This window comes from Coniophora puteana (assembly GCF_000271625.1).
Source record: "Coniophora puteana RWD-64-598 SS2 unplaced genomic scaffold CONPUscaffold_7, whole genome shotgun sequence".
Taxonomy (NCBI): domain Eukaryota; kingdom Fungi; phylum Basidiomycota; class Agaricomycetes; order Boletales; family Coniophoraceae; genus Coniophora; species Coniophora puteana.
In genome coordinates this window covers 1204303-1228152 of record NW_006913059.1, presented here as the reverse complement: position 1 = coordinate 1228152, position 23850 = coordinate 1204303, and the positions used below count along the sequence as shown (strand labels likewise).

The following is a 23850-nucleotide window of genomic DNA, read 5'->3' as shown; positions in this document are numbered from 1 at the left end:
GTCCCTTTCGTCTACCTCGGCGTATGCGTCCTTCTCCAGACCCTTCTGCCATCTACGCGCTCATCAACACACGTAACATCTCGTGGTGCACAACCGCGCTCGACACCACAGCCTCTTCCCTGCGACACAACTACGTCACCCGCGTTCACGGGCGCTGCATATGCAGTGTCATCGACACCGAGCTCGCCGCGCAGCCGAGCACGTCCTCCATCTCGCAGCCATCGCTCTGGCACGCCCGGCGCGACGTGCGGCGCATCATCTTCGGGACGTGGGCCCTCGTCGCGGGCTACGTCGTCTGGGGCGCGGTCATCTTCCACTCCACGGGGCCGGGCCTGGTCTGGTCGTTCTTCCCGATGTTCGACGCCGAGGCGGGGCGCAGCCTCAATCTCACATTCGGCGGGATATGACAGGGTGGCGGCGCCCAAGCTGACGGGTCCGTGCGCGTTGTGCTCGCGTGGTGGGTGTGGTACCCGGTTATTGCGACCACGCAGGGCTCGTTGACGCTTGTGCTGCATTTTGCGGAGGTCGTGGTGTCGAGTCTGAGGGATGAGGCGACATGGCGGGAGGCGGCGGGGGCGAGGGGGCCTTGGTTGTCGAGCAACCCGGTGCGCAATGTGTTTTCGAGCTGGACGAGCGTGTTTTTGCTGGCTGCGAAGCCGTTCCTTCGTGAGTCTTCTGATAATGGCTCGGTTGCATCCGTGTGCTGATCATTGATCTGTCACTTTAGACTGGATGTTCAGCTTATGCTGCGACATGGCGCTCATTCAAGGCGATTATACGCAGTCAGAATCTGAAGCCGTCACGAACATGCATTGGTATCTCAGCATGGGTGCCACTCAAGCACGTCAAATCCCTCTACTCTCTTCGTTACTCAGACAGCTAACTTGCAGATGCAGATATGGAACCTCAGCATCGCGCTCGACCTCTTCGCTGCGCTGCTCACGCTCCTCGCGCGCCAGCGGCCACAGGGGCCTCAGCCAGCTACGTATGGACACATTCAGACGCTTGCTAATCTCGTTGATGAGTGGCCAGCGGATGGTGCTGAGAGGTTGTGGTGGGGGCATAAGGGAAGCTACACAGTGGTCGGAAGCGGCTTCGAGTCGGGTGGGGAGAGTGCAAAATGGTACCATGCTGGGACAAGCGGGCGTCCTTTACCGCCTGTTAGGATAGAGGGGTTGTATGCGTAGACGATATGGGAGGTTCGGGAGATGTATGTTTTTTCATCGGGATTATTTATACGTATGGGCATTGCCATTGGGCAAACAATTCGTACGAAGACACTACTTGTAGATTTCAGAAACTTGGGAGCCTAGAATCAAAGCCATGTACAAAGTGGGATGTGCAGCTCCCCCGGGCCCAATCCGCACTTTCCTCCGCACCGCATGCGTCCATCACTAGGCGCCCAAACCATCACTCTGACTCAACGACGCTTCCGAGATGTCCTTGCCAGTGGGCACGATGCAACCCCGGATGTACTGGCTAGGTTCTATATCACCGGCGCCGAAGATCTTCGGCTTGCCCTATGAATCCATCTCATCGTTATCGCCGCCGTCCCTTCTCCGCTTCGTTCACTTAGATCTCACCGTCAAGCGACCAGCAACAGCTAGATATTATGGCGAACGCACCCCTCGCAGGACCGCCCGCATCGTTCGACCCGTCGTCTGAGGCGGGACGCAAGCTCAAGGTCCGACCGTCCACCGAGCGCGCGGTGGCGGTCTACTGCGCGTCCTCGCTCGGAAAGTCCAAGGCCTTCCAGAACGCTGCATTATGTATGTTCTGAGCTGCCCTGTCCCTAATGTCCCTAGTAACATCGCACTGACTCTGTGCTACGCCACGCCAACGCAGCCGTCGGCCATGCGCTCGCAGATGCAGACCGCCCGCTCGTGTACGGAGGTGGGAACACGGGTCTGATGGGGACCGTGTCCGGCGCTGTGCTCGAGCACGAGAACGGGAGGGTGATCGGCGTTTCGCCGTGGGCGATGGTCGATGCTGAGGGGAGAAGGACAAGGGCGATCAGCCTGTCGCTACGTCCGAGGAGGTTGCGAGTGCGCTGAAGCAGACGCGAGCGGTGAGTGAGGTGCTTCGTTGAGGTGCTTCAGGCGAGAGGCTGATTTAGAGCAGGTCGAGTCGGTTAGTGGTTATTTAAGCGAGGTTTGCTATTGACAGTTCGGGCTCATGATGCTGTCCCTTTCATGGTAGGTCTATGTCAGTACGATGCACGAGCGTAAGGTCGAGATGGCGAAACGCGTTGGTAGCTTCATCGGCCTCCCGGGCGGGTTCGGGTCTTGGGACGAAGTATGTTTATTCTGTCACTGTGGTACAATCAAGGCTGACAACGGTATATCTAGATTCTCGAGGTAGTCACTTGGAACCAGCTTAACATCCACAACAAGGGTAATCTGCCACTACTCGTCGCCCAGCTCCCCGCTGACTCATTCCACAGCCGTCGTGATCCTGAACGTGTGTGGCTACTACGACTCCCTGCGAAGCCTCATCAAGCGAGGGATTGCGGAGGGGTTCATCCGCCCCGAGAGCGAAAACCTCGTGACGTTCGTCGACGGCCCGGAGGACCATGCCGAGCACGAAATGTTTAACTGGGGCAAGGCCGCGATCCACGCGATTGAGTCGTGGGACGCAGAGAGCATTCGCGCTTATCCTTTCCAGTGGCTCGACAACGTCGACACTAGTGCCCCGGCCGCTAGTTAGCTCGCCGGGGGTGTCTCGGGTTCGGCGGGGGCGCAGTAGCGAGCCTTTGCGCTTGTCAGGAAAAGTTCATCATCGGTGCCATAGCCGCAGACGGGATACCTCATTGATAGAACCACAGAGGACCAATAGGATGGTATCTTTTGGATGACAGGGGTATAGTATGTTTGCGCCTCATGACAAAGAGCTAATTCCGAAAAAGAAGAACGATGTGGGGAGGGGAACATTCTTTACGCGGCTTCTTCCAGAAGGCCGGAAACTGTGTTTGTTACGGAAACGTTTTGCCTCGCTGTGATGCTAGGGCGCATGAGGCGGCTCTTGATTACTTCCGTGAGCGCTCTGATAACACGATGCAGGGATCAGCCTAACCAAGCCCCCTCGTGACACGGGGCACTTTGCGAATACGTATGACGGCGGCTATGACGAGGAAACACTATACCTTAACAGACGAATAACGTGGCTACTGAGAATGAGAACCACGAAGCGGGGAGGACAATCGCGGTCATCGGCATGTCTGAAATATCCTGATCACGAAGCCGAGAAAATAGAAGGCGTGGCGTGTCAACGTCTGCAGCCCTGTTCGCGAAGGCGGTCCGCGGGGCATCATACAGCTCTGTGGCTCTTTCACAAGGAGAGGGATCTGGGGCTCCCGCTCTTCTAGACCCCATCATATGTTGCGAGCGGTCTCGGTCTGGTGAGGGGAGTGACAGTTGCATTTGAGTTGGGATGGGGATGATGTGACCGTAACGGCTTCCTGAAGAGAGCGCAAATTGGAGCGAGTGTGTTTGGGGGGGCTGGCCTGTCAGATCAATTCCCACGGCTGTAAACACGGACATACAGACTGCCGCTGTGTTGAGGGACATTCTCTCTGGCCGCTGCTAACCCTTGTTTTCTCCCCGGCGCGCCTTCCTCTCCCCTCTTCATCCCACCCCCCGACGCGTCTTACGACTTAATACGATGGAAGGCTGGACACCTGATCCCGCAGGACTCCAGGAAATCCTCCAAACAATACACGATTCCACCAGCACCCAAAATAAGGTCCAGGAGGCGATCACTCATGTACGATACCAGTCTTTCGCATACAGCGCGCCTACCTTTAACGCTCCCCGCAGAAACTAAATGCATTTACGCGTGTTCCCGACTACATCGCCTATCTTTCATATATCCTCACCTCGATGCCCCAGGAAGATGAGAGAATACGAACGATAGCCGGCTACCTCCTCAAGAACAACTCCCGTCTCATCCTGTCCGCATCCCCTGCCGTCGTCAGCTTTTCAAAATCGGCCGTCCTCCGCGCATTTCTGGACACCCCAACGATCCGTAATGCCGCGGGACAGGACATTGTCGCTTTTCTAGGCGTACTTGAGCCCAGAAATTGGCCAGAGTGCTTACAGCAGCTCGTCAACATGCTCGATTCCCCCGATGTTCAGCTCCAGGAGGTAAGCCGCATATACCCATACAGTCTCTTTCAGCCTCCTTGCAAATCCATTCGTCTTTGAACCCATCGATGCGTGAATCGCGTGTTTTTTCTGTCTTCACATGTGAAGTGTGATATGGTGTTTCAATGGCTCTACCTCTCCCATCGTCCGCCATGATCGTCTCCCTCAAATATATACTGATACTTGAGTTAGGCCGCATTCAGTGTTTTTGAGCGCGCCTGCGAGGATTATCCACGAAAGCTGGACGTTGAGATCAACGGCACACGCCCTTTGGACTACGTCATCCCTAAATTCCTCATGCTCTCCGAGCACCAGAACGCTAAGATGCGATCACACGCCGTCGCCTGTCTCTCCTACTTCGTCCCCATCGGGTGCCAGTCCCTCTTCACTCACATCGACGCCTTCATTGCTTGTCTGTTCAAGCGGGCTTCCGACGAGGACCCCGGCGTCCGGCGGCACGTGTGCCAGGCTCTCGTCCTACTCCTTGCCGCGCGGCCTGAGAAGCTCATGCCGGAAATGGCCAACGTGGCCGAGTACATGTTGTATTCGACGAAGGACAAGAACGAGAGCGTGGCGCTCGAAGCCTGCGAGTTCTGGCTCACGTTCGCCGAGGACCCGGACCTTGCCCAGTATCTCCTTCCCCTCCTTCCCCGCGTCGCTCCTGTTCTCCTTGACTGCATGATCTATGGAGAGGACGATTTGCTGTGGTTGGAAGGCGACACGGAGGACACGAGCGTTCCCGACAAGGAGCAGGACATCAAGCCTCGCCACTACGGTGGCAAGTCGCACGGCTTCGAGCGCGATCCCGGCGAGAGCCAGGCTAACGGAGAGGAGGCGAAGCGCGGCGCATATGGCGAGGAGAAAATCGACGACGACGAAGAAGATGAAGAGGATTACCTGGATGACGACGAGTTCGCTGACGAGATGTCGACGGAGTGGAACCTCCGCAAGTGTGCTGCTGCTGCTCTCGACGTGCTCGCGGTGAGGTTCGGGGCGAGTCTGATGAACGTTTTGCTCGAGCCGCTCAAGGTGAAGCTGTGGAGCTCGGAGTGGTTGGAGAGGGAGAGCGGGATTTTGGCTTTGGGCGCGATGGCCGAAGGTGCGTGATCGATGTTCCCGCTGTATGCTATGTTCTAAGGCGCATATAGGCTGCATCGATGCTATTGAGCCCCATCTCAGCACTCTCATTCCCTATCTCATCAACACGCTCAATGACCCCAAGGTACGTCTCGTTGATGGTGGCGCGTACAAATAAACATCTTAACGCGCCTCATTAGCCCCTCGTGCGCTCAATCACATGCTGGACGCTTGGACGCTACGCTAGTTGGTGCACACAACCCATCTCTGATGATCACAAGAACCAGTTCTTCGTGCCGACCATGGAAGGAGTACGTGGGACGGAATTTGTACACTGAATAACATCTGACCGCCTTCTAGCTGCTTCGCATGGTCCTAGACGACAACAAGCGCGTTCAAGAAGCTGGTTGTAGTGCCTTTGCGACTCTCGAGGAAGACGCTGGCCCCGAGCTCGTGCCGTACCTGGAGCCTGTCCTCCGTAACTTGGTCTTCGCCTTCGAAAAGTACCAGCACAAGAACATGCTCATTCTCTACGATGCTGTTGGCACTCTCGCTGATTCAGTTGGACGTGCACTGTCAAACCCCGCTTATGTGGACATCTTAATGCCGCCTCTCACACAGCGGTGGTCGAAGTTACAAGATGACGACGACGACCTTATCCCACTCCTCGAAGTAAGCATAGTGCTGTCTTGGCGACGGACGTTTTCTGACGCCATTTCTAGTGCCTGGCCTCAGTCACCATCGCGATGGGTGCTGCGTTCCTTCCCTACGCCGGTCCGGTCTTCCAGCGTTGCACAAACATCGTCCACCATGCTTTGCTCCAGTATCAGGCCTACCAACAGAACTCTGACCTCGACGAGCCCGACAAGTCTTTCCTTGTCGTCTCGCTCGATCTCCTCTCGGGCCTCGCCCAAGGTCTGGGCTCGAACCTTGACACACTCGTCAATCAGACGCAGCCCAGTCTGCTCCAGCTTCTCACGGTGTGCTTGAAGCACCCTCAGGCGCCTGTAAGGCAGTCAGCGTACGCACTGGTCGGCGATCTCGCGATGGGATGCTTCGGGCTCCTGCGCCCGCATCTCCCGGCCATCATGAACGAACTGATTCTCCAGCTTGATCCTGAGCCAAAGGTCGAGTTCATCAGCGCGTGCAACAATGCTGCGTGGTCTGTGGGAGAAGTCGCTCTGCGTTATGGCCGAGGTCAGTGCTCGATGGGTAATTCAGCGCATACAGGGGCGATGCTCATGATAATCTATCTCCAGACGACCCCGAGTTCCAACAATGGGTCAACCCCTTGATCTCGCGCTTGATCCCCATCTTGTTGCACCCCAAGGCGCCGCGTAGTCTACACGAGAATGCGGCCGTGTCCATCGGCCGTATCGGTCTGATGCACCCCGACCTGGTGTCCCTTCATCTCCCCGAGTTCGCGTCGGCGTGGTGCCAGGCTCTTTACGAGATCAGGGATAACGAGGAGAAGGACTCGGCCTTCCGCGGGCTCTGCACGCTCGTGCAGAAGAACCCTGCTGGTGTCGCCAAGGTACGCCTATATGCATTCGTCGTCGAGAATATGCTGACTTCGACCGCAGAGTCTCCTCTGGTTCTGCAACGCGATCATCCGCTGGAACCACCCCTCGGCGGAGCTCAACGCGATGTTCCAGCAGCTGCTTACCGGGTTCAAGAACCACGATGCGGACGGATGGACCGCCCAGGTCCAGACGTTCCCACCCATCATTCAGGAGCGCCTTGCTGCTCGTTACGGTGTTTAGTTTACGACCTCGTGCATCACGCATCAAGCCTCCGGGCTCTCGTTTCTCAAACATGCAATGTATCATATGTATATCATGCGCCTGCCTGCCCACTCTTCGCTCTATGCACCGTCCGCTCGTTGTTCCGTCATAACTTCATGTATCCGATGTCCGCAACTGGGAATCTCTTTTTTACCTAGCAGTAGTATAGCATTTTTCATCTCTCAATTAGGTCTCAGGCCTCTTACAGTAGTTTACAGTAGATAGATATCTCATCATCGCCATCGCCATCACCACCGCCACCCCCATTCATCCATTCATCCATTATATGTCGTGTGCTTGCCTCCGAGGCCGCTCGTTACTTAGTAGTTAGTAGTTTACGTACCTTTTCATCGCCTCGTTCTTCTTTCTTCGCTCTTGGGTGGCAAGCTTTGGATTCCAAAAGGCACGGTTGCTTGTATCATCCCTCCAACCCGCAATAGTCCCGCAGCTCATTAGCTCGTCATCTTGCTTTTAGTAGTACCATACGTAGTTAGCATCTCTGGTGTCCTAGTACTTACAGTAGATAGTAGTAGATACATTTTCTCTCAATCTCATCGGCATCGCGCATCACACCATCATCATTCGGTCGCTCGACGTGACGTCGGAAAATCGTGTCGATTATGTATGACATATAGCCGCCAGTACCAGCCAGGTAAGATGTCTCGACGAAGTACCGGTAGTGTTCAAATATAGCAACAAAGAAGAAACCCCAGACCACCATGAAAGCCCGGACCACGACTGAGCACCGCGCTCAGAACTTCTTGCTGTTCGAGTACCCCAGCCCGCCGAACATGCCCGCGCGCGGGCCGTACAGCTTGCGCAGCCTGTACTGGTTCCAGCCCCAGAGCGCGCCGGCGCAGACGCCGAGGCCAAGGACGAGCTTGAGCAGGAAGCCGAGCCAGGTGCCCTTGGCGGGCTCATCGGAGGCGGAAGAGGGGGAGAAAATGGTGTCGCGCGGGGACCACCAGCTGTCGCCGTGGTTGGGCATCTTGTCCTTTTGTGCGTTGTCGCCCGAGAGGACGGCGGACCAGGATGCGACGGAGATGACGCTGTCGGAGTGGGGAGGTCAGTGGGATGTGTTTTGTGTTGGAGAGATAGGAAAGAGACGTACTCGTGCGAGTCGAAGACTTGGCCGGTCATGGCTGAGAGGCCGAGGTAGGGCGCGGAGGGGAGGTTGACGTCTTCGAGGCGGAAGCAGTGGGTCCAGTCGTCCCCTTACCGAAGGAAATCAGATGGGAAAGTCGAAGGGGGGCAGAGACGAAGGTAGCTTACAGGCCTTGTAGCGGACCTGGACGTCTAGGTAACCGCCCTTCACGTACGTGAGCTTGAGCTTCGTGTCGACATTTGTACGGCGGAAGTTTGCCTGTGTCATTTGATCAGCATAGTTAAGTTTTCAGAATTGGAGGGACGCACGGAGCAAGACCCCAACGCCTGCGAATGCCCATCGTTGTCCTGGTCGTAAGCGGTATTCCCATCTCCCATCATGGCCACGATGCGGGGGAAGCCATATGGATGACGCGAATTGGCGTATCTGAAAACATCCCGTCAGCTCGTAGGCATATATTAGCAAGATAGAAGACTGACGTGTCAAGGAAAATGCCCAGCCCCTCGAACTTGTCCTTGCTCCCGAAGACAGTCCCCGTCTCGGCACGGTCCTTGGTCAGCCAGATCGCCATGCCATCGCCGTAGAGGTGGCTCGACTGGCCGGAGACCTTGAACTCGACCTCGATGACGAAGTTGGGCGCGGTGAGAGGGTATCTTGTCCACAGCCATCCCTATGGAGAATCAAGAGGGTCAGGCGGGGGTTCACGTAGGATGGCAAAGGGGCTTACATTCTGGCCAGGTCGTGACTGGGTTAAGCGGATGTGCTTGTTCGTGTTCTGCGGCACCGTCAGTCTTGGTGTAACGCAAAGGTGCTGGAAGGACTCACGATGTAGGTGTCAGCTCCAAAGTCCCACCATCTATGCACCGACGACGATGAGTCTTTGTTGTGGCCACGCGAGCATACCTACGTACCGATTCTGCAGGTCTTGGTCGATGTATGGCGGGAATATCGAGTGTGTGCGAAGTTGTACACTCTGCAACGCATGTAAGTGACTCGTCCAGGAAACTGGGGTTGGGAACGAAGGTGGACCAAAGTGGTACGAAAGCCGGCGAGGAATGTGGCAAGATGGTGAACGGGAAAGTGGGGCGACCCGCAAAGAGAGTAGGGACACAAGTTTGCTTACCCTTTCTATCGTTTTGTTCGCAACCTTGTCCGTGTTTGCCTGCACGCCCGATAATATACACAAGGAAAGTAGGAGCGCGTATAGCACGGAACAGAACCGTGCCAGCATGGTGTCTTGTTGTGTATTCGGGGTCGTCAGCGTCCGCGACAGAGAGGGCTGGCTTCCAGTCGTAGGCTTGAACCGTAGGTTAAGGGAGTGAGAGAGATGTCCACAGTTTCTGCAACGCCTGCAACGATGGAGAAAGCTATGTTATGCGAGACTTCACTTGGGCTGACCTTTCCGTCCCTCGGACCTGTATTTCCCACGGGCATAAGACTCAAAAGGTCCGGCTAAGTTTTACGGAGACCACGTCATCTCAGTGTCAAACGTTTTGCGCAAAGTGTTTATTAGTGCATTTGCAGACATGCGCGCGTTCAAAACGCGGTAATACTCTTCTCTGAGGCAAGTATACGTAATTACGCCAGACATTATGCAGGGAGCTCGAACTTCTGTCCCTGCAACACTCTATTCCATCCCAGCAACGACGAAAAGAGCGCGTCAAGTCAGCAGGTTTCGTGAGCGTGGAGATGGCGACGTACTTTGTAAAGTAAACGTAGAAGAAATCGAGGTAAAGACCCGTCTGCACGAGACCAGCAACGATAGCGATGGGGTCGACGACGTCTTCCGTGAAATATCTGCGCTAGCCTATCAGGAATCTGGGACGATACGTCATAGTTGAACACACCTATAAATCCAGTTGGGGATGTATAAAGCTCTGTACGCGCCCAACGCAGCGAGGTAATGTGTCGTAATGGTCTCAGCCTCTCCAGTGCGCTGCAACATGAAGAGCTGGGGCAGGATCGCGACGGCCTCGAGATATATCGAGAACGTCCACAGAATCTCGGTGAACTCGAACTTGTAGTTGAAGATGAGCGAGAGAACAACGGCCGGGCCGACCAGGTATTCGACTTTGAAGGTGTCAATAGAGGGGTCGTGCGTGGGTCTAGGGTGACGTTTCAGAGTCTGTGGAGCGACAAGTTAAACGGAAGGGGCGACTGACCGGTAACGGTACTTCATGAGGTAGAGGATGTACACGCTACTAGCGATGAAGAAGATCTTCATGAAAAAATTGTACAGGGATATCCATCGGAAGAACAGGTCGATATAACGCGCGACGAATACTGTAACATACAGGGCTTGAGTCTGGAAGGATATGCCTGTGTAACACCGTCAATTCGACACTCGAGCTGGGACAACAAACAGGGGCAGAACGCACCTCTGCACGACCTTGTCGTCTGTATCTTGTGGATGAGAATGAAGATGGAAGCCAAATGGGACAGGTCTCCTGTGAGTGGGTGCGCGCATAGGTCAGCCCTGATGGAAACGCGAGACCAAACAGAGGGTACGGACCCAAAAGACGGAAGAGATTCATGGCCTACTCTGCAAGCTGACTCGTAACTCCCAACAACACTTCTTTCTCGAGCTGCGGGCGAGTGGGCAGCCGTGGAACGTTGAAGTTTGGGCGTGGTGGGGAAATGCAAAGGTGTAAAGTTCGTTCTGTCGTTCTCAAACGTGTCCCCCTTCTTTGGCGGGCAATCCAATGACTAAGCACTTCCCGCGCCTGTCACCCGCGGCATGTCCTCGATCGGCTCGCCGCGCGACACCGCTCGTTCCCTCTTCGCTCCCTTCCTCCTCCTCCTCCACTGGGCATTTGGCTTGCTGGGCACGCTATAGGTGAGCGTCGACTCTGATTGTTTTCTCTGGCGACGATGCTTTAGTAAAAGGGTCGATCTCAGCCTGGCACCTCGCGTCCTGTTCAGACCTCCCGAGCCCTTAACGCGTTCGTTAAACGGTGTCCTGCAAAAGACCTCTGCAGGGCATTGTAAGGCCGGACCGACATATATTGGCTCTCTTTTAGGCTGGTGCGCCGCGAGCCCAAGGCGCACTAGCAAAGGCAGAGCCACCACACCTCGGCGCGCGTGTGCCGCTCTCCCGTCGCGTTTCATACGCGCACGGAGGAGCTGGTGCTGCCGCCGCGGGCAACATCCTAGCCGAGCCTGCGCAGCGAGCTCTATCTGCGCAGGTGGTCTCCGGACGTGGTTGCCCTACGTTGCCCAAAGCTCCACGGAGACGTGGACGCATATTCAATAGCGCCGCAGCTAGAGAACGACGCTGCGTGCGCGTGGTTATATGCGCACAATGCAGGCGCGGTTGTCTAGACGGGCGTGGGGTGTGCCGCTGAGGAAATGAGATCCAATCTTCCTGCTCTGCAGACCTGAGCCTTCTTTCTCATTCTCATCACGTCTTACTCGAAGCCGAAGAATGCTAACACCTCCGTTTGCAGTTCATGTCTACGGCCATCTTTCGGTTTCTCAGCTGGACATACCTCCCCGACTTCGCCACCCGGCAAATACTCCGCGTGGGACATCGGGTATACCCCACGATTCTGCGTCGTGCCCCTCCCGCCCCGCGGACTGCTGCATACGTACGCCATTACCGCTTCACTTACGCCGCCGTTGTCCTATGTTACCTCCTATACAATTTCTTCGATGCCTCAAGTGATCTGCCTCAAAACTTCTATGAGCTTCTTGGCATATCCCCGGACATTGGCGAGGGAGCCCTCAAGGCTGCTTTCCGCACTTTTGCCAAAAAGCATCACCCAGACCGCGCGGGTGCAGACGCGGAAGCTTTCTTCATTCAAGTGAGAGATGCATTCGAGGCATTGAAAGATCCAGTCGTACGGTTCGCATACGATAGGTATGCTCATTGCTATTCTCATATTACACTTTGAGTCGAGAATAGTAACATTGCAGATTTGGTCCTGATGTCCTTCTCTGGACTGATTGCGTTACAACACGGGATTACTTCCGACGAGGTCTTTTGAGCTCATCGGGATACCATATCGTATCCGCCGTGATCCTTGTATTGTTATCCGCTATCGGGAAGCCAAACCCCATCTCCTCGGTACAGATGTCTCTTCTCCCTGTGACTCTGACATTGTCTGACTCGATCGATGGGCGGCCAGTGGCGTTACTTCCTCTTCGTAGGCCTTTTTGCTTCTGAGCTGTTCTTGTTGGTGTCGCCATCTCCTTCAGCGGCGACCCCAAGTTCCTTTATCGACAGTGCTTCTTTGGAATGGACAGTCCTGAGTCTCCTGTTCCCAAGGCGGGTCGTATTCCAGCATGTCATATTCCTGCATCAGGTCTTCTTCTTCCTTTCAATCGCCTCGAGTCGCGTTGTGCCGGTCCTGTTCCCCGGCCTTGCACGAGGTGACTCGGTGATGGACTTGGACGTAATTCGCAGCATGGCAGAGCGGGTAGGCATGTTAGCCAAAGTGTCCGAGAGAGAATGTGGGTAGTTTGCTTCCGCTTGGGTCTCTTTATATACTGACTCCGGATGCAATTCTGCGCCTCTTTTGTTCGCGCCACCGCAGTGTCCGTCGCGCTGAACCAGGAACTTCACGCTCTGCACGGCAGCCGGCTGAGGGTGCCGGCCGACTTGCTCACGCCCCCGGCGAATCCTCGGGAGGATATCATGGGCGAGCTGAGGAGCGAGATGGTGGACATGATGATAGAGGGCAAGCTAGGTCTGGAGGTGGGTCCAGTCAAGAGCGTGTGGGATGCTGCTATGCGGAAGGAGGAAGAGGGGGGTCAAAGATAGGCCCCTGTTGGCCCCCCTTTTCTCCTCCCATTGTCTCCTCATGCATTGAACTCTCTTGCACCTCGTGATGCTAGGCGCAATCCTCGAGGCTCGATAAATTGGTATTAGCCTGCACTCGTGTACGATATTAACAATAGAGGAGCTGTGATCCAGTCAGATCCCGCCATCCCATCGTGCTTATTGTGTGAGACTAGACCAACAGGAGGTGCACGGCATTGGTCGAAGCTCAAAAAGGCCATATGTTCGAGTAGAACCCTGTGTAAGATTAGTTATCTCTTGTCCGATCATAGACACCCTATTTCTAAGATTGCTTTGTAGTCCCTTCTTTGGCATGTTGTAGAACCTTCTTTGCCTTATGGCAACTCACTATCACTGATGCCAACTTTTTTTTTATCGACAGTCGTACCTTACCAGTAGCGGCACGATCGCACTCCATTCCTGAAAAGTCTTGTCTGTGGATTCCACCCATTGTCTGATTGTCTCTAATTGGTTTTTTGAAACCAGTTGCACAAAAGCACAAAAGGGAAGGTCTCAGTGGGTCTCAGTCGGGTCTCAAATCTCAGTAACAACTGGGCAATAAATGTTTTTTCCACCCTATATCGGGAATGCAGATTCTCGCTTGGGGGCCCGATTCGGGTTATGTCGATACGACATATTGACACATTGACTCGTCCAGCGCTCCATTGGAAATATGCCCAATTCATTGACACTTGCAGACGTAACTGCTCCCAGGTTCGTGAGGGAGGTATAAAATGTGGGCCTTCTGGGTGGGAGCACGACAAGGCCAGCCCGCCTTTCCTCCCCTCCCCCCTTCCTCCTTATATATTCTGTCCGTTTGTTACAATGCAGGCCGAATCTTCAACGTCTTCTAGAAACAAACCCAGGCATATGTTTACACCGCCCGCCCTCGTGTTCTTGAGAGGTCAGCTCGTTTTTTCTCATGTTGTTATTTCACCTTCCTCACAACCCACACAGATTGCTTCAATCAGAAGCAATATCCGACCAGGAGCCAAAAGATTGAGATAGCAGAGCATGTCAGACAGATACCTGGCAACGAGCATGCCAATTTCGAGAGAGTCTCGGCATATTTCAATAACAAGCGATCTCAATCTCGTAAGAGTTCCGGTCAAGAGCACCCCACTGAGGTGGATGACACAGAAGCTATGTGTAAGGCACATCCCCTACCACGCGTTTATGCCATCAATTGTATCTGACACATGCTATTCGCGGTGATCTGATCATTTAGTGTTCCCGAGCCTTCCACTCGAGGTTCGGCTCAAGCTGCATCAATTGTACCGACTTAAACCGGATCCGAACGATGACCTGGTAGCTTTCTGGGCCGAGCGTCTCGACAGCGACCTCAAAGAGGTTGCCGACTGGGTGAGGTGGAAAGGCATGCAAGAGCGCGCCTCTCCCGCAGCACACCTCCCCACCCCGGCTACATCTACTTCTCCACCAACCCGCTATGCATCTTTGCCGCCCATTGAGGTCAAGCAGGAAGTTTCGATGGACTCGCCGGTCTATCCCCTTTCTCCCGCGCATACGCCCATCGCGCCGAGACCGGCGTCTCGGCGGGGTCCTCCAGCTGTGCATACATCCAGCAGTGTAGACAGACTGGGTGCTGCTCAGCCCATGTCGCGAAAACCGGCAGTGTTGCCGCCAAAAGCCGTACGCTCTTTACCGAGTCTAGGTGATTTGCGCCCTGATAGCAAATGTTTTAGGAACAGTCACCGATGCCCCAGGTGGCGGCTGTACCGGTACCTCCCCGGCCGCGAGGTACTGATCCTGTGCACCGGCCCGCTGTTCCCCTCACCCAAAGTGTGGAATGCAGGATTCCAAGAACTATTGAAGAGTTCAACTCCATGTCTGAACCCGTCATGGCAACCCTCCAGCGCTTCATTGACTCGGCCCGTTCTCAGACATTCTCACAAAGTATGTGATCAAAGCCCTTCTCGGGTCAATGTCGGAGAACTCATCGCTTTGCAATCAAGATTAACTCGCACAATTTTTGCTTGCATCTTGATTTGTACCCACGTCCAAACGCACCTTTTGGGACACTCTCTTCATTCATTTTGCCACATACCCATTGCTTCGACTTCCGCTTGCACCCATTTGGTATATTGTTCATCATGCACATGTTTATATCGTACAGTCTGTTAATTATGGTATATTATGAGCATACACAACTATATACGACATCATGAGTATGTAAAGTATCAATTAATGTGCTATTCTTGCTTCAGGTTGTTGCCCTGGAGCACGAGATCCGAGGATGCAGGAGGCGAGGTTCATTACAACGATCTGGGGTATTGCTTACCACGATGCATGATGAGACGTGGTAAACGCGGACTTTGGGAGGGGGTGGCGAGGTGTTCTTCCAGGAAGTGTGTCGACCGATCATTGAGATCGAGACCGGAGAACATGGTTTTGAATGACGTTATGGAAGCGACCGCGGGCACCCAGGACGTGTAGTCGTGGGGAGCGCCTTGTACTTGTAGAAAGGTGTTGTTGTTATTGTAACCCAGGAGACAGCAGTACAAGGCGGGGGCGGAGTCGCGGAAGTAAATGGACGACGGCGGGGCTCGGAGGTTGCCTTTAGTAGTTTCATTTGATGTTTGTTTGGTTCCGAGAAAGGGCAAAGGACGGCCATCCAACAAAACGATGGCACATCCACCACGGCGGTCCACTCGAGTTCCCTCTTTTACTCGCATCCTTTTCATCTCTGCATCCTGCTCGTCGTGGGCGGTGCTAACTACCAGCCAAACTCACTGACGCTCCTGCTTTCGCGGCGATTGCATTCTACCCACATACCCCACCCACACCCGCACATACCCACATATCCTTTCCACCAATCGCCACCATGGACCGGTTCAAACAGCTGCGGCAGTCCAAGGCGTCTTTCTCCGGCGTGCTTCCGCCACATGCCGCCCCGTATCCCCCGCCCGGCGGTGTGCCGATGGGCATGTCCATCTCGGAGTACCACCGCGGCTCGATGTCCACGCAGCGGACGTCCGAGTCGATGAGCGTGAGCGACGCGGCGTACGACGCTCACACGGCGCTGAGCGCCCCGCACATGCCGGCGCGCTCCAAGGGCACGTACCGCCTCACGGATTTTCACATTGAGCGCACGCTCGGGACGGGCAGCTTCGGGCGGGTGCACCTCGGTAGGTTGTCGTACGAGCTCTGGATAGGGGACTTGCTATTCACGGTTTAGCGCTTCCCGCTGTGTTTATGCTGGCGTTGGTGTAGTGCGGAGTCGACATAACATGCGGTATTATGCGATCAAAGTGCTCAGCAAGGAGAAGATCGTGCGGACGAAGCAGGTCGAGCATACGAACAACGAGCAGGCGATGCTCGAGATCGTGCAGCATCCGTTCATTGTCAACCTCTGGGGCGCGTTCCAGGACTGCGCGAATTTGTATATGGTCATGGACTTTGTTCCTGGTGGGGAGCTGTTTACGCTGCTTCGCAAGTCTGGAGTGCGTATATGCGTCTATGTGGATTCGAGCATTCTCGCTTATTATGGCTGGGGCGCAGAGATTCCCTGATGCTGTTGCAAAGTTCTACTCGGCCGAAGTCGCGCTGGCCCTTCATCACCTTCACTCTCGGGATATCATCTATCGTGATCTGAAACCCGAGAACATCTTGATCAACCACGACGGCCATATCAAAATCGCAGACTTTGGGTTCTCGAAGATGTGCGACAACACGACTTGGACGCTGTGCGGTACGCCTGACTATCTTGCTCCCGAGGTAAGCCTCGAACCTTCTAGCTCGCCTCTGTTGCATATCAACGCGTCGCTCTAGATCGTTCGGCAACAACGGTATAACAAGAGCGTCGACTGGTATGCGCTCGGTATCCTCATCTACGAGATGCTCTGGGGCTACCCTCCCTACCACATGGAGGAGCGGAACCACTTCCAGCTGTACGAGATGATCCAGCAGGGGCCGCGGTGCATACGGCGCTGGCCCGCTTTCGAGCGGTGGGCGACGGACCTGATCCTGAAGCTCATGGACGAAGACCCGACGCGTCGACTCGGCAACATGAAACACGGTGCGCGGGACGTGTTCGCGCATCCGTGGTTCAAGGAGGTCAACTGGGAGCAGCTGCTCCAGCGTACGATTCCAGCGCCGTATGTGCCGAGGATATCGAGGGCGGGAGATGCGAGCGCGTATGTTGTCGTTTTCCTGCCTTTTCCGCGGTATTTGCTGATGAGCACTTGCTTTCGTAGATTTGAGCTTTACCCTGAAGATAACGCGACCGCCATGTATGGGATTTCAGCTCCGGACCCGTACGGCGTTGACTTCCCCAATTTCGAGCACACATCCCCCACGCCTTGAATGTTCTATGTCATATATTATAGTCTTTACGACACCGAAAAAAGAGCAAAACGGACTTCTTACATTATCGGAACTCATCATCCACCTTCAACGTCTTATCAATACATCATTATCGTTCTTGACAAGGTCGGCATTGCACTTGTACATATGTCTTTTTACCCGCTGCTATAGTTGTTGTAATACCCAATACATACCGGGTCCAATGATATCTCTCGAGGCGACATACTCGAGGACATGTACACGTTTGTCGTGATATACACAGACTTTATATGAGCGTTGGTGACGTCGAGGTGAACGTGAACGTGGCAGGTCAGCGGGTTGGAGAACGCGGAAGGTCGCGCGTCTCGGCTGTCTCCCGCGTAGCGTGAGGGCGTCCGTGTTTGGCCCGGACAAACATGAACATCATGTCGGAAATGGCCCCAGTCCTCCTCGGATTCGCGCAACACTGCGCGGTGGACACTCCCTCGCACAACAACGCTGCGCTCGTTCTCCCCACCTCGACTGACACTCCCAGCTGGTGCAACAAGCTTGGCGAACCGTCGAGAATCCACCGAGATCAGCTTGCTCGGCCCCTGCCTCTGCTTACCAACTCCGTATGACCTGGTGAACATTCGACATGAAAGCGGCGAAGAAGTCGCAATTGAAGACTCAAAGCCTATCTGCGGCGACTCGGGAGGATGGAAGAGACGGAACGGGCGAGGATGGAGCAGACTCGAAGACGGAGGAGGTTCTTGCGGAGAAGCACGACGAGCTGGACAAGGTCTTGGACAGGCATGATACGCTGGTGCGTAACTTTCAGATTTGCTACGCCTTCTCTGACCGACTTATTCTCTCAGGTGCGCGAGGTGTTTCATCTGGAGAAGTTTGTGACGCTGCTCTCGTACGATCCCAAAGTACGTATGCAAATTGCCCCGCCCGGTCGTAAGCACTCCTAAAATAATCGTCTTTCGTAGGTGGCGAAAGAAGATGGCTCGGCTGCCTTCCGCGAGGTTCGTTTTTGGCCGCATCTCGTGTTTTGACGCTCGCGCTCATTATCGCCTGTTTCCTTCTAGTACAAGTCCGAGTACTACGATATCTTCCAAAACGTCGCTTCCTCCTCTGCCGCTGGCCCTTCTCGCAAGACCAGGGGTGCCCGCCACGCGCGCATCCAGAATCTGACGGCTCTATCGTCTACCATGAGCACGGCGTCCGATCCGCGCCCACGCTCGAATTCTCTCACACAGCCCACCTCCACCCCCGCACTCTCCGCCAAGGCGAAAGGCAAGCAAAAGGCGGTCGAACCTATCTCGATATCTGCGTTCACGCCGAACGGGCATGGCAACAGCAGATCGAGGCCGGGTCCCCCCAGACAGACCCTTCCCAAGGGCACGCTCGACCATCCCCCATCCGAGTCCATGTCAGCGCCACCAGGCCACCTCCGCAAGCGCACCACTCTCGACGTCCAAACTCCTGATCAGCCCCCCATTTTGCGCAAGAAGCGGAAGCTGCGGACGCCCTCGCCATCTCCCCCTCCACCCGACGACGACGGCGAGCCAGAGCTCTCGCCGGGCTGCTCGTCGCGTCGGCAGCGCAGAACAAGCAGCGTGGCGGAGCTGCCACCACAACGCTCGCGACCAACGACTCCGTTAAGGAGAAGAGTGACGATAGCAGATCTTCCGGAGGTCCTCGAGTCGCCACTGCCATCCTCGCTGAAGAGCGTGAAGCGCGTCAAGCTCATCGTCCGACGTCCCCCTCCCATGTACTCCAGCCCGCACCAGATCGCCCCTCCACCCAAATTCGGATCATCCATCAACGCGTTTCTAAATTCCTACGTCTCCGTGGATGGCGAAGAAAGCAAGAAGAAGCTGGAGAAGAAGGCGAATGAGCAGGCAGAGTTTTTGGCGAGAGTCGACACGCTGCGGCGGCAGGGGAGGATTATGCTCGACAGTCGGTCCATCGCGCTCTTGCAGGATCAAGACAAGGACGCTCTTCTCGCGCCCCCGAAGACGCATCCGCGCGGGGTGGACATTTGGGACCACGTCTTGCAGGAGGTTGCGCAGCGGAGTAACCGCAACCTCGGGCGCGGGCGGACGGTTTGCAGCCAGATCGCGAGCAAGATAAACGTGTATTGGGAGCAGTCGGCGCTGCGGGAAGATCGGGCGAGGGCGAAGGAGGAGAAGCGGCTGAGGGCGCTGGCGAAGGCGACGATCAAGATGGTTATGGTGGAGTGGAAGAAGGCCGTTCATGTACGTCTTTTATTTTTTTTATAAATTTATTCGCGTTCTTATATTTGTGTATAGTACATTCGGGAGCAGGAACGGTTCAAGGCCGAGGAGGAGGAGCGAAGAAAGGGACATGAGCATCTCGATGCTATTCTCAACCAGTCCGGCCACATCCTCGAATCACAGCACCTTGAGCTCGCTCGAGGCGATTCTCGAAGATCATCGAGTCGGGCCAGTAGCTTGGGCGATGCTATGGAAAGCTGGGGGGATGAATCGGGATTAGAGGAAGAGGAGGAGGAGGAGAATGATGGTGCTGCTGAAGAAGATATAAGGAGGATGGGGGGCCGGGACAGTGACGACGAGAGTAGGGCCGATGAAAACGAGGGTGAAGACAGTGGGAGTGAAGAGGGCGAAGATGTCAACACTCTGGAGTTGCTAGGAGTCAGGGATCTGCCGAGAGACGAGGATGAGAGACGTCTGATGGTCTCGTCCATCGACGAGGAGATGAACATGAAGTCAAGAATCGAGGAGGAAGATACAAGCGTTCACCATTCTCCCAACGCTGCTGTAACCGCGTCCCGCTCCCCAAGTGCACTTTTCGACACCCATATTTCTTCCCCGCAACCTTCTCGCTGGAGTAGTGCCGAACACGTTCAGACGCCTACTCCTACGAGGGCTTCTCCGCCATCAAGTCCAATTGTTTCCTCACCCTCGCCTACGCACGCGGACGACAAGCCAAACATTGTGCTAGGGCTCGTCTCGTATAGTTCCTCCACCTCACCCTCACCCGTGGCATCTCCAAGCAGGGCGGTTCACGAGATAGGTTCCCCGCAAGCTCGCGCCTCCCCATCGTCGAGCCTCGCATATCCTTCATCGCCTAGTCCGGAGGAGGACAAAGTCGACGACACGATGGACATCGACTCTAATGTTGAGTCAATCTCGACTCCGCAGGACGTCCCAGCACCGGAGCCCGGTGTGGTAGAGGATGCCGAACACGATCCGATGACGAGAACGGTGCCCATCATGTCGCGAGAGGACGACATCCAGGTCACTAAAATCCAGGGCGAAGCGCCGACACGACTTGTGTCCCCTGATACCCGGGAAACATCGCACGTGCAACCCGACGACGATGAGGCAGCTTCTGATGTCGCCGAAGAGCAGCTCGTTGGGGACCCCGAGGACCATATTCCAACGTACCTCAAGCCGTTCGCCGTCGCGCCGGTCGATTGGGACCCGGACAGCAAGGTGACGGCGCCGTTGCTGCTGCGTGGGGTGCTGCGGCCGTATCAGCAGTCCGGCCTCGAGTGGCTGGCGAGTTTGCACTCGAATCATCTCAATGGGATTTTGGCGGACGAGATGGGATTGGGGTGAGTTATCTACGTGTTTGTTCTTTTTATTTCGTAAATGTGGAGCTCATGCTATGGCCTTGTCAGGAAAACTATTCAGACTATTTCGCTGCTGGCGCATTTGGCGTGCGACCGTGGTATTTGGGGCCCTCATCTGATCGTATGTCCGACCTCGATATCATTTCTGGTAACTCACTTATAATTTTAATAGATCGTTCCGACCAGCGTGCTCCTCAACTGGGAGATGGAGTTTAAGAAATTCCTTCCTGGCTTCAAGATTCTGAGCTACCACGGATCTACCAAGCGCCGGAAGGAACTGCGACAGGGCTGGAATAACAAGCACAGCTTCAACGTCTGCGTCACCTCCTACACGCTCGCGAGCCGCGACGCGCACATTTTCAAGCGCAAGCCTTGGTACTATATGATCCTCGACGAGGCGCACATGATCAAGAACTTCAAGTCCCAGCGGTGGAATATCTTATTGATGTTCCGCTCGTTTCGTCGGCTCCTTCTCACTGGCACGCCGCTGCAGAACAACCTTACGGAGCTGTGGGCGTTACTGCAGTTTCTCATGTCGGGCACGAATTTTGCTAATCTCAAGGAATTTGGGGATTGGTTTTCGAGTGAGTTTCCCAATGTTTTCTGAGCATTCCTGAGTTTTTCTGTTAGGATGACGCTGACGAAATGATTTTATTCTTCAGACCCGCTCGAAAAGGCAATTGAGATGGGGAGCGCCCTCGACGATGAAAATATCCAGCGTGTTTCAAAGCTGCATACAGTCCTCCGCCCTTACCTCCTTCGTCGCCTCAAGCGGGATGTCGAGAAAGAGCTGCCGAGTAAGTACGAGCACCTCGTGCTCTGCCCGCTTTCTAAGCGACAGCGCTTCCTGTACGACGAGTTCATGACTCGCGCGCACACGCAGGAGGCGCTGCAGTCCGGCGTCTATCAGAAGATCGCGAACATCCTCATGCAGCTGCGCAAGGTGTGCAACCACCCGGACCTGTTCGAGGTCCGGCCGATTGTCACGTCGTTCGCGATGACGCGTTCGGCGGTCGTGGACTACGAGATCAAGGAGCTGCTCGTGCGCCGGCGGCTTTTACAGCAGCAGGACAACGACGACGAGCAGAAGGTGAACCTCGGCTTCTTGGGGCTGAGGTTCGTCGAACACCAGGACGTGTCGGTGTTTGCGTCGTCGGAGACGACGAGACTGGACGCGACGCTGAGGTTGCCATTCCTCTCCGAGCTCCCTGGGCCGCGTCCACCCAAGGACACGCGGACGATCGAGGGGTACAAGCTGTACAGGGCGTACCAACTTCGTGCGGAGCGGGCTAGCCGGTGGGCGCACGTTGGGTACATGAACACTATCCGGTGCAGGCGCGAGCCTATCTACAACAGCGAGGCTATCGCTACCTACAAGCGGTTTTATCGCCCCCTTGTTCCCTTGGCCGCTGCCAACCTCCGCCATCAGTACTGGGATACGGTCACTCGCACGCATGCCGCGATCAAGACTTACGAGGAGCGCGCGGAGGATATGCGGGACGTTGTGGAGAGGTTCGCCTTCGTCACGCCTTCTGTCGTCGCTCAGGATGTGGCCCGGTTCTGCGTTCCCGAGCTCGAAGACCCTTCCATATCTTTGCCGCCTGGTTTCGACTCCCTCCTACACCACACGCGCGTCAAGCTTCAGATAGCTTTCCCGGATCCGTTGCTGTTGCAGTATGATTGCGGCAAGTTGCAGATGCTGAGCCGGCTGCTCCGCGACAAGAAGGCGGGGGGCCACCGCGTGCTCATCTTCACGCAGATGACGAGGATTCTGGATATCCTGGAAATGTTCTTGAATTTCCACGGGCATCTATACCTTCGGCTGGACGGTGCGACCAAGATCGAGGACCGGCAGTATATCACGGAGCGGTTCAATGCGGATCCGAGGATCTTCTGTTTTATTGCTTCATCCCGATCTGGTGGTGTCGGTATCAAGTATGTATTATGATCTTATTATATTGTGATCTTGCTGATGTCTGGATTTCGCAGCCTTACTGGAGCGGACACCGTTATTTTCTACGACAGTGACTTCAACCCGCAGATGGATAGACAGTGCGAGGATAGGTATGACGTCATTTTCACTTTCACGTTCATCTTTTCTAACAATCAATTTCTCGTGCAGGGCCCACCGTATCGGCCAAATGCGGGACGTCCACATCTATCGCTTCATCTCGTCGCACACCGTTGAGGAAGCCATGTTGATGAAGGCCAATCAGAAGCGGTCGCTGGACGACATCGTCATCCAGAAGGGCGAGTTCGACTGGCGGACGCTCTTTGACGATCAAGGAGCGCTCACCAAAGCCCTTGGAGAATTTGAAGACACGGAGGACGCGCGTGCGGCTGCTATAGCCGCCAGCGAGGAGAATGTTCTGGTCGGAGCGGATGAGGCGGACTTTGGCGCGGAGATGGAGGCGGAGGAACGGGCAGAGCATGGCCCTGAGGCTGCTTCGAGCGAGACGCCCTCGGCGCGGCCGTCGAAGGCTGTCACCCCTACCGTTGAAGATGATCATGGCTACGAAGCGGTGGCCGATGCTGATGTTGCTTTGGAAGATGGAGGAGAGGACGGCGAAGGCGAGGGAGGGTCCACGGCTGATTTCATGCTTGGATTTGTGCAGTTTGATTATGATTTCTTCAGAGATTGGCGCTTGTAGCGTTTTGGCTTCTGGATGGTGACGACCACTAATGGTTTTTGGTTCTTTGTGCACGATGTCGATGCCCTACGATGATAGTTTACTGATTTGTTTAGTTTCCGTACACGTACTACCCCCTGCTCATTGCTGTTTAGGTATCTTATGTTTGCTTTGGTTATTGCCTTCCATCATCCAATCTTAGGCTTCCGTTCTGGCTACAGCGCGCACCATCGAGCAGTGTTTCTCACGGACAAAACCTCTCAAACCTTGGGCTTTCTCTTGCTCCGGATGAGTCCGCCATGCAAGACGCTTTCAAGCTGGCACTTTCAAGCCTAGTCTACACCGGTAGCATCAACGCCGTGCTGTATGGCTTCTAGTTGCTTCACTCGCAAAGACGGTGCATGCACTGCCATGCAGGGCCCA

The 23850-nt window shown here is 55.2% G+C and overlaps 9 protein-coding genes across 9 annotated transcripts; 7 read left to right on the top strand and 2 right to left on the bottom strand.

The window, feature by feature from the left end:
- Positions 1-23: 23 nt before the first annotated feature.
- On the top strand, positions 24-1240 carry CONPUDRAFT_166029 (uncharacterized protein; the record flags this gene model as incomplete). The annotated part of the gene is made up of 4 exons (XM_007771269.1): positions 24-335; positions 411-666; positions 728-840; positions 897-1240. 4 exons carry the CDS (start codon positions 24-26, stop codon positions 1185-1187), a joined length of 972 nt encoding a protein of 323 aa, XP_007769459.1. The 3' UTR covers positions 1188-1240.
- Positions 1241-1379: 139 nt separating this feature from the next.
- Positions 1380-3130, top strand: CONPUDRAFT_125326 (putative lysine decarboxylase). The gene is made up of 5 exons (XM_007771268.1): positions 1380-1769; positions 1846-2045; positions 2200-2295; positions 2349-2394; positions 2444-3130. The coding sequence occupies exons 1-5, from the start codon at positions 1613-1615 to the stop codon at positions 2704-2706; spliced, it is 762 nt and encodes a 253-aa protein (XP_007769458.1). The 5' UTR covers positions 1380-1612; the 3' UTR covers positions 2707-3130.
- Positions 3131-3660: 530 nt separating this feature from the next.
- On the top strand, positions 3661-6982 carry CONPUDRAFT_90713 (transportin-PC; the record flags this gene model as incomplete). The annotated part of the gene is made up of 9 exons (XM_007771267.1): positions 3661-3762; positions 3816-4142; positions 4335-5226; positions 5291-5364; positions 5420-5530; positions 5580-5891; positions 5942-6416; positions 6479-6753; positions 6803-6982. The coding sequence occupies 9 exons, from the start codon at positions 3661-3663 to the stop codon at positions 6980-6982; spliced, it is 2748 nt and encodes a 915-aa protein (XP_007769457.1).
- A 603-nt stretch (positions 6983-7585) lies between these two features.
- On the bottom strand, positions 7586-9458 carry CONPUDRAFT_137692 (uncharacterized protein). The gene is made up of 9 exons (XM_007771266.1): positions 9232-9458; positions 9020-9081; positions 8934-8964; positions 8836-8883; positions 8588-8778; positions 8417-8534; positions 8276-8366; positions 8115-8217; positions 7586-8052 (listed from the first exon to the last, which is right to left on the bottom strand). The coding sequence occupies exons 1-9, from the start codon at positions 9337-9339 to the stop codon at positions 7755-7757; spliced, it is 1050 nt and encodes a 349-aa protein (XP_007769456.1). The 5' UTR covers positions 9340-9458; the 3' UTR covers positions 7586-7754.
- Positions 9459-9604: 146 nt separating this feature from the next.
- Positions 9605-10743, bottom strand: CONPUDRAFT_105562 (ER lumen protein retaining receptor). The gene is made up of 6 exons (XM_007771265.1): positions 10621-10743; positions 10487-10555; positions 10271-10427; positions 9956-10213; positions 9810-9905; positions 9605-9735 (listed from the first exon to the last, which is right to left on the bottom strand). Exons 1-6 carry the CDS (start codon positions 10640-10642, stop codon positions 9699-9701), a joined length of 639 nt encoding a protein of 212 aa, XP_007769455.1. The 5' UTR covers positions 10643-10743; the 3' UTR covers positions 9605-9698.
- A 173-nt stretch (positions 10744-10916) lies between these two features.
- On the top strand, positions 10917-12935 carry CONPUDRAFT_144579 (DnaJ-domain-containing protein). The gene is made up of 4 exons (XM_007771264.1): positions 10917-11967; positions 12024-12174; positions 12236-12560; positions 12644-12935. Exons 1-4 carry the CDS (start codon positions 11558-11560, stop codon positions 12868-12870), a joined length of 1113 nt encoding a protein of 370 aa, XP_007769454.1. The 5' UTR covers positions 10917-11557; the 3' UTR covers positions 12871-12935.
- A 752-nt stretch (positions 12936-13687) lies between these two features.
- CONPUDRAFT_137690 (uncharacterized protein) lies at positions 13688-15141 on the top strand. The gene is made up of 5 exons (XM_007771263.1): positions 13688-13792; positions 13846-14037; positions 14117-14538; positions 14592-14802; positions 14862-15141. Exons 1-5 carry the CDS (start codon positions 13714-13716, stop codon positions 14864-14866), a joined length of 909 nt encoding a protein of 302 aa, XP_007769453.1. The 5' UTR covers positions 13688-13713; the 3' UTR covers positions 14867-15141.
- Positions 15142-15943: 802 nt separating this feature from the next.
- On the top strand, positions 15944-17211 carry CONPUDRAFT_57022 (kinase-like protein; the record flags this gene model as incomplete). The annotated part of the gene is made up of 5 exons (XM_007770824.1): positions 15944-16034; positions 16120-16349; positions 16408-16623; positions 16678-17042; positions 17103-17211. The coding sequence occupies 5 exons, from the start codon at positions 15944-15946 to the stop codon at positions 17209-17211; spliced, it is 1011 nt and encodes a 336-aa protein (XP_007769014.1).
- A 461-nt stretch (positions 17212-17672) lies between these two features.
- CONPUDRAFT_166022 (uncharacterized protein) lies at positions 17673-23648 on the top strand. Its single transcript, XM_007771262.1, has 10 exons — positions 17673-17995; positions 18048-18104; positions 18165-18200; positions 18264-19436; positions 19491-20779; positions 20846-20918; positions 20970-21381; positions 21460-22732; positions 22787-22861; positions 22920-23648. Exons 1-10 carry the CDS (start codon positions 17828-17830, stop codon positions 23446-23448), a joined length of 5085 nt encoding a protein of 1694 aa, XP_007769452.1. The 5' UTR covers positions 17673-17827; the 3' UTR covers positions 23449-23648.
- The last annotated feature ends 202 nt before the right edge of the window (positions 23649-23850 follow it).

Coding starts and splice junctions, on each gene's coding strand:
- CONPUDRAFT_137692 (XM_007771266.1), bottom strand. CDS start 9,339: ATGCTGGCACGGTTCTGTTCCGTGCTATACGCGCTCCTACTTTCCTTG. Junction 9,082..9,231: donor CGAACAAAACGATAGAAAGG/GTAAGCAAACTT, acceptor CATGCGTTGCAG/AGTGTACAACTTCGCACACA. Junction 8,965..9,019: donor GACCAAGACCTGCAGAATCG/GTACGTAGGTAT, acceptor GTCGGTGCATAG/ATGGTGGGACTTTGGAGCTG.
- CONPUDRAFT_144579 (XM_007771264.1), top strand. CDS start 11,558: ATGTCTACGGCCATCTTTCGGTTTCTCAGCTGGACATACCTCCCCGAC. Junction 11,968..12,023: donor GTACGGTTCGCATACGATAG/GTATGCTCATTG, acceptor GTAACATTGCAG/ATTTGGTCCTGATGTCCTTC. Junction 12,175..12,235: donor AGCCAAACCCCATCTCCTCG/GTACAGATGTCT, acceptor ATGGGCGGCCAG/TGGCGTTACTTCCTCTTCGT.
- CONPUDRAFT_105562 (XM_007771265.1), bottom strand. CDS start 10,642: ATGAATCTCTTCCGTCTTTTGG. Junction 10,556..10,620: donor GAATCTCTTCCGTCTTTTGG/GTCCGTACCCTC, acceptor ACCCACTCACAG/GAGACCTGTCCCATTTGGCT. Junction 10,214..10,270: donor CTCATGAAGTACCGTTACCG/GTCAGTCGCCCC, acceptor ACGTCACCCTAG/ACCCACGCACGACCCCTCTA.
- CONPUDRAFT_125326 (XM_007771268.1), top strand. CDS start 1,613: ATGGCGAACGCACCCCTCGCAGGACCGCCCGCATCGTTCGACCCGTCG. Junction 1,770..1,845: donor CTTCCAGAACGCTGCATTAT/GTATGTTCTGAG, acceptor ACGCCAACGCAG/CCGTCGGCCATGCGCTCGCA. Junction 2,046..2,199: donor TACGTCCGAGGAGGTTGCGA/GTGCGCTGAAGC, acceptor CTTTCATGGTAG/GTCTATGTCAGTACGATGCA.
- CONPUDRAFT_137690 (XM_007771263.1), top strand. CDS start 13,714: ATGCAGGCCGAATCTTCAACGTCTTCTAGAAACAAACCCAGGCATATG. Junction 14,038..14,116: donor GGATGACACAGAAGCTATGT/GTAAGGCACATC, acceptor CTGATCATTTAG/TGTTCCCGAGCCTTCCACTC. Junction 14,539..14,591: donor CAGTGTTGCCGCCAAAAGCC/GTACGCTCTTTA, acceptor CAAATGTTTTAG/GAACAGTCACCGATGCCCCA.
- CONPUDRAFT_166022 (XM_007771262.1), top strand. CDS start 17,828: ATGAAAGCGGCGAAGAAGTCGCAATTGAAGACTCAAAGCCTATCTGCG. Junction 18,105..18,164: donor TGCTCTCGTACGATCCCAAA/GTACGTATGCAA, acceptor CGTCTTTCGTAG/GTGGCGAAAGAAGATGGCTC. Junction 20,919..20,969: donor TTTGGGGCCCTCATCTGATC/GTATGTCCGACC, acceptor TAATTTTAATAG/ATCGTTCCGACCAGCGTGCT.